The 6,905-nt window shown below is 40.0% G+C and overlaps 1 protein-coding gene across 14 annotated transcripts in view; it reads right to left on the bottom strand.

The window, feature by feature from the left end:
- Nucleotides 1-4,332: 4,332 nt before the first annotated feature.
- The window catches only part of SLTM (SAFB like transcription modulator), a 59,401-nt gene continuing 56,828 nt past the window's right edge, over nucleotides 4,333-6,905 (bottom strand). For all 14 annotated transcript variants that reach the window (XM_036440518.2, XM_036440545.2, XM_036440536.2 and 11 more), the window contains one exon: nucleotides 4,333-5,393. In XM_036440518.2, coding sequence (XP_036296411.1) covers nucleotides 5,285-5,393 — 109 coding nt within the window. In that variant the 3' untranslated portion in view covers nucleotides 4,333-5,284. The remainder of the gene's footprint in view (nucleotides 5,394-6,905) is intronic.

Here is a 6,905-nt window from a genome sequence, read left to right as displayed (position 1 = left end):
ATATGCAAATTGACCACCACACCCTCACACACAAGATGGTTGCACCCATGTCATCACAAAATATAATAGCTGCCACAAAATGGCCAGCAGGGAGGACAGTTGGGGGCGACCAGGTCAGCAGGGGAGGGCATTTGGGGCAATCAGGCTGGCAGGGGAGCAGTTAGGCATTGATCAGAGCAGCAAAGGAGTGGTTAGGGGGTGATCAGGCTGGCGGGCAGAAGCAGTTAGGAGCCAGCAGTCCTGTACTGTGAGAGGAATGTCGGATTGCCGGTTTAGGCCCGAACCCTGTGGGATCGGGCCTAAACCAGCAATTGGACATCCCTTGAGGGGTCCCAGATTGGAGAGGGTGCAGGCTGGGATGAGGAACCACCCCCATTCCCCTCAGTGCATACATTTCATGCACTGGGCCTCTAGTTTATAATAATAACTCTTAGCATATTAGGAATAGAATTTTTATACCCTTTATACCCTTTATGAGGTTATACCCTTCCTAATAAAGGGTATAACCTCATAAAGGGTATAAAGGGTATAAATGAAAAACTCGACATCATACTTAATGGTGAAAACTAAATGTTATTCCCCTAAAATTGGGAACTATTCAAAAGTGTCTGCCCTCACTACTCCCATTCAATGTTTTCTTGGCTACTAACTAATGCAAAATGGCAAGGGGAAAAAGACATTGTGATTGGTAAGGAAGATATACTGCTGCCTTGGCTTCCAGAAGACATGGTAGTGTACAAGGAAAACCCTGAGACATCTACACTAATAAAAGAGTAACATGCTAATTGACTGTACCTTCGTGACACCCACCAGCCAATCAGGAGTGAGTATGCAAATTAACCAAAGATGGCATATCTATTTGCATATGCAGGCACTGAGTGGCCAGGGGCAGGGAAGGATGCTTCCATCATTGCCATGGCGATGACGCAGGCATTCCGCACCACCCCAGCTGCTCTGGCTACTCTGGGCAGCGTGGGAAGGTGGAAAGGCAGCTCTGGCCAGAGCAAAGGCGGTGCCGGCAGCCAGGGAATGAAGGCCCATTCTTGCACGAATGGTCGTGCATTGGGCCTCTAGTGTAAAACAAAGGGCCAATATAAAAATATCAGCTATGTTTTTCTGTACTAGCAATGAACAATATAAAATTAACCATTTTAAGTACCACTTAAAATAGCATTTAAAATATTAAATATGTACCTATGAACCTCTGGGGAACTTCTGCAGAAAAATATGGCTAAGTCCCACTCAGGAATGTTCGGTGTTAGGAAGGACCCAGGCTTGAGAACTATTGGCTCGTCCCACCCAGTCACACCTCAGGTTTCTTCCAGTCAGCAGCGGTACCAGTTCTCCAGATAACCAGCAACCTTTACAAACAAAGTTTTTCTCTTTTGTCTTAAACTCAGAGAGCATAACAGGACAAGAGAAATAATGAATAGAATCTCTTCAGTATTCCATACGTATTTTCTCATTTAAATCCTTACAATAGCCATGTCAGGTAAGTCAACTTGATTGTATTGTACATAGCATCCTGGACCTACAGATAAGCTGTCCACAATTTCACACAGAGAGTCAATTCCTACATATTTTAAGTCTATGATCTTTAGGGATTGACTCCCAGTCAGGCAGGGGAGGTAACTGAGGTTGCCAGTTGGGCATTTATGGGAAGGATTGACGTTCCTCTCTCAATTGATGTTTCTCTTTCCCTTCCCCTATCCCGAAAATTAAGTATGTTTTCAGAATTAGGGGGGGAAATGCAAAATTTGACACTTTTCCCATAAGGACTCAGTAGGTATTTAATTATTGGGACCGACTTAAGACTGGAGGAACTGAGTTAAGGGACAGGACAATCTAGCAAGGGATAGAAATATAGGCTGAAGGGTCTTTAATTGTTCTTCATGTGTTTGAGTTTGGAAATTTCCCTTGATACTTAAGCTTTCCTCTTTTTTTAAGTTATTTTTGGCATGTGTAGTTTCTGACTTCAGTGTGTTGCCCAAGCTTACTAAGACTGTCTCTTTCTTGAACCACTGTGAGCTTTGGCTCCTAAATCATCAAAACTTTCCACCTTGTGGTAAAACCTTTGGATTGTTCATCCAGTACATAAATAGCAAAATTTCTTTTCTCTTGGTTTTGAGGAATCCAGCTTTCTTTGTAAAATCTCTAACCTTGGTCTTCACAATTGACCATCCAGATCTCTGTAACTGGTGCCCCTGAACCTTTAGCAGTTACTTCCAACATCAATGCCATATCAGAAGATGGTTTTGTCAGGTTTTCTCAACTTAAAAATTTAGATTTTTGATTTGTTCAAATTATTCTACACATATAGACAGTACGTACGGGTAATTTTTTTTTTTTTTTTATCAGGTTGCCTTGGTATAGCTTTTTCAAGAGGTCACTTCTCAAGATGCCCATCTGAAAAAGGGGTAGGGCAGTAACTAGTATCTATGGCTATGCAGAATTCTTGTGTATTAGGCAAGTGAATGCACTTAAAATACTTAGCATACTGCACATAAAGTGCTTAGCAGATGTTAGCAACAATGTACCCAAACATCAGTTCTCCATCTTGAACAATTATCTTCTCAACCCAACAGCCCCTTTCATGCTGATAGCTGTATTATTATAGTCTCTCTGGTGACAGGAGAGAATGTGTGCATGTGTCAGTTTACCACTGTTAAAATCTCAGGATATTGTGCTGTGAATATTTTTTCTTTTTTTTGCTGATTATTGTTTCCTTAAAAAAAATTTTTTTTAAATAAAATAAAAAATATATATACATATATATATTTAGGGAGAAGGAGTTAGAGATCAACCCAAGAACTTATATGCATGCATATTTGCATAACCGATGGACATAGACACTGGGGCAGCGGGGACTTGTCCTGGGAGTTCGTGTGTGTGTGTGTGTGTGTCTGTGTGTGTGAATCAGGGAAAAAGGAGACATACTTTAAACAAAAGAAAACGTCACAGCTCTGGAAAAAAAATTTTATTCTTGATTTCAGAGAGGAAGGGAGAGAGAAACATCAGTGATGAGAGAATCTTTGATCGGCTGCCTCCCCCAAACCTGGGCATGTGCCCTTGACTGGAATTGAACCCGGGGACCCTTCAAGTCTGCAGGCTGAAACTCTATCCAGTGAACCAAACCAGCTTGGGAAATTTTCATTTTCTCCTTTCCTTTTTGTTAAATTTTCATTTACATTTCATGTCCTTTAAAAAAAAAAGTATTTATAGACAACATATTAGACATGTACTGTATATAAGAAAGGTTAAAACAGGATCATTTGGGGGTCTGGAACATATTAATTCAGTTTATATTATTGGTAATGGGAAAAAATGATTTAGTTTTCAAATAGCCTTCTGGAATGAATTAAGTTTGTAAAATGAGGTTCCACTGTAATTGCTTGTGATCATTCCATCCTACAAATGAGCAAATGGACTACAAGTGATATAATAACCCAAGTCACAGAAGGCAAAGCTGATATTAGTTTATTCCTATATTGAGGTGTTTATGTGCTGTTCTACAGTGTGGGAGATCAGGAAATGAAATAACACTCCACAGACACACACACACACACACACACACACACATACACACACACTCCACTTGCTCTCACAGTTGTAGGGTTGGGAAGGGCAGCACAGGCTCTATGAGATCCAGAGCAATACACAAAGTGCCCGTTCTCCAGAGGACCAAAGACCAGGGTGCGGTGGTTGCCCACAGCACTCAGAAGTCTGAGCCATCTCATGGGCATGACCACATCCACACAGTAACATTCCTAAGAACCTGAATAAAGACTCCTCTTCAAATAAAAAGGTGACCTCAGACCTGAGATCTGGAGGGTAAGCAACTTGTGCAAGATCACAGAACCAATAAATGGTGGAGAAAGAATTTGAACTTGGATAGCTGAACTTCCATCTTTTACTGTGTATGAACATACAGGATTGCTTAACTTACCAAGAACCTAGACATATGGATTATGTATCACTGATTTACATAAAGGTATATGGGAGGCTTCAAGAGATGGTCTTCAGAATTTACCTTCAAGGGCTTCTTAGAAAAGATGCCTTAAAAAAAAAAAAAAATCACACACACACACACACACACACACACACACACACACACACACACGCCCTAAGATTAGTGGATGAGTCTCTAACACTTCAAAGACTTTACTGTCCAGCTACTGAGGTGAAGAGTCAAACTTAGACTTAGTCCCAGGAACAAAGACCAAAAGACTGCCTTTATAGCTCTAAACCTCGCCAATTATAATACTTTGGGTTTAACTCCAGAGAGGACTGGAGGATTAATGCCTATAAAGCTGGAAACAAAGACACATACACTTCCAGGTGTGGACTTTTATTTTCACAAAAAGACAACATTGCCTTCGCACATACAAGTATTTACAAAACCCAACCGATTCACCCATCTAGAACCTGGGTTTTTCCACTTCTCAACATGGTTGGGAACATGGAAACATTAATACCCACATAATTCCCATAGTTGGAATTTATCCATCAAACAGAACAGATTACCTAAAAGTGCACTTACCTGCACAACTCATTCTAAGAACCTCAGTGATACAAACCTCATAGCCAAGGTTTCATTAATCTATTTGGTCTCATTCCATGCAAACCTGAACAAGTATGTTGCTTTACTAAACTGAAACTCGGTTCTCGGGTTCCCCTTTACAATTAAAAAGGTTCTCCACGCTTTAGCAACTATACAGAATATGAAGCTTTATTTCAAAAAGAGTACATTCTTTACAACCAGGATATACAGATGTACTTCATGTAACAGTACCTTCTGCAAAAAATAGGTTACATAATACTCAGAAATGCAAGGAACAATCGTATTCTCTAAAAATTAGACAGCAGACCTTTTCAGCTTATACAGCCTTCAAAATGGAGGCTGACAATGCTTGGTGACGTGTAACTCTATAGCCTGATACAGAGCCAGGCTGCAAGTGAAACTACCACCACACAGCTGCAAACTACCCTTTCTATTCACACGGTATTAAACAAAATGGTTTTGATTCCAATCTATTTCAATGTGTCTCGGTGCTACAAGAAAAAAAAGTTGAATGATACACAAAACTATTAAAAGTTACAACAGAACTATTTAAACAACTTCTCCAAAATTGAGAAAAGCAATCATGGTAAATTTTAAAAAAGGAGAATAAAGAAAAGTCTGACAGAATTCTCAAGCAAGTCAGAGGTCCTCTTTGTAAGTAGTCAAATAAAGGTTACTGGAGATTTCAATAAATTATTTGAAACCATGGCAGAGAGCTAATTTTCAGAATCGTCGTGGAGGCCCGCCTTTAAATGGCTTAAATCCAGAGCTGCTTCCTCTTGGTATGGAATTGCCACCGATTTGCACTATTCTATTAATTGGGGAGGCGTTACTGAAAAAGGTATAAAGAAAAAAAAAGTCAGAGAACAAAAGGACAAATAATTACAGTTAATACCTACAAAGTGCTTATAATTTACCATGCACTATTCTCTGTACTTTACCCAATTAAGTAAGTTCTGTTTTCAATAGTCCTATGAGGTTAAGTACCATTACTCATCCCACTTTACTGATGAAGAAACTGACATCTGGAGGCTAAGTAACGTGTGCAAGAGCAGAGAACTAATAAACGGTGGCGGAGAGTTTGAATTTGGTAGTTGAACTTGCCTCACAGAAAGCCATTTAAGGGAATACACATGAGTGACTATAGCAGTGGTTCCCAAGGTGTGGTCACCAAATCATCATCAAGTAGGAAGTTGAACCTCTGGCATAGAGAACATTTATATATATGAAAAAGACCCACCAAAAAACCCTAAAATATGGGAGATAAATACCCACAGTGGAATGGGTTTTATTAAGTAGAATAAAACCCATTTATAGAAAGGTCTGACTGCCAGGCTGAGGAAATATGGATTAGCTCCTGTGACTGGAGAAGCTGTTTGTGATTCTGAAGCAAGTAGATGGTATAACAACAGTTCCAACCCAGCAGGCGTGGCTCAGCGGTTAAGCATCAACCCATGAACCAGGAGGTCATGGGTTCGATTCCCAGTTGGGGCATATGCCCAGATTACCAATTTGATCTCCAGTAGGGGGCATGCAGGAGGCAGTATATTAATGATTCTCATTATTAATATTTTTATCTCTCTCTCCCTCTCCCTTTCTTTCCATAAAATTAAAAAAGAAAAAACACACACCATATATTAAAAATATAAAAAAGTTCCAGTGGTTAAATTTAGAAAGTGTGAATAATGGAGCAGAAAAAAGACTAATTTGGGAATATCGAATAGAAGCTGAAATGAGGAAGAAAGCATAGCTGTTACAAATGTTTTTTAAAAACTAAACCAGCCGAAATCGGTTTGGCTCAATGGATAGAGCGTCGGCTTGGGGACTGAAAGGTCCCGAGTTCGATTGCGGTCAAGGGCATGTACCTTGGTTGCAGGCATATCCCCAGTAGGGGTTGTGCAAGAGGCAGCTGATCGATGACTCTCTCTCATTGATGTTTCTAACTATCTCTCTCCCTTCCTCTCTGTAAAAATCAATAAAATATATATTATAAAAAAAAAAAAAAAAAAAAAGCCAGGACCGGTTTGGCTCAATGGATAGAGCGTCGGCTTGGGGACTAAAGGGCCCCGGATTCGATTCCGGTCAAGGGCATGTACCTTGGTTGCGGGCATGTCCCCAGTAGGGGGTGTGCATGAGGCAGCTGATCGATGACTCTCTCTCATTGATGTTTCTAACTCTCTATCTTTCTTCCTTCCTCTCTGTACAAAAATCAATAAAATATATTTTAAAAACACACACACACACACACAAAAAAAAACCAAAAACAAAACAAAACACTAAACCATACTTAGAAATATATACTAGGAATGAAGACAGACAAAAATGAAGCCCATGGTTTTCCAGT

Source organism: Pipistrellus kuhlii, unplaced genomic scaffold (genome assembly GCF_014108245.1).
Source record: "Pipistrellus kuhlii isolate mPipKuh1 unplaced genomic scaffold, mPipKuh1.p scaffold_m20_p_1, whole genome shotgun sequence".
Lineage (NCBI taxonomy): Eukaryota > Metazoa > Chordata > Mammalia > Chiroptera > Vespertilionidae > Pipistrellus > Pipistrellus kuhlii.
The sequence above is the reverse complement of the archived record's forward strand: the minus strand, read 5'-3'. Positions and strand labels throughout refer to the sequence as shown.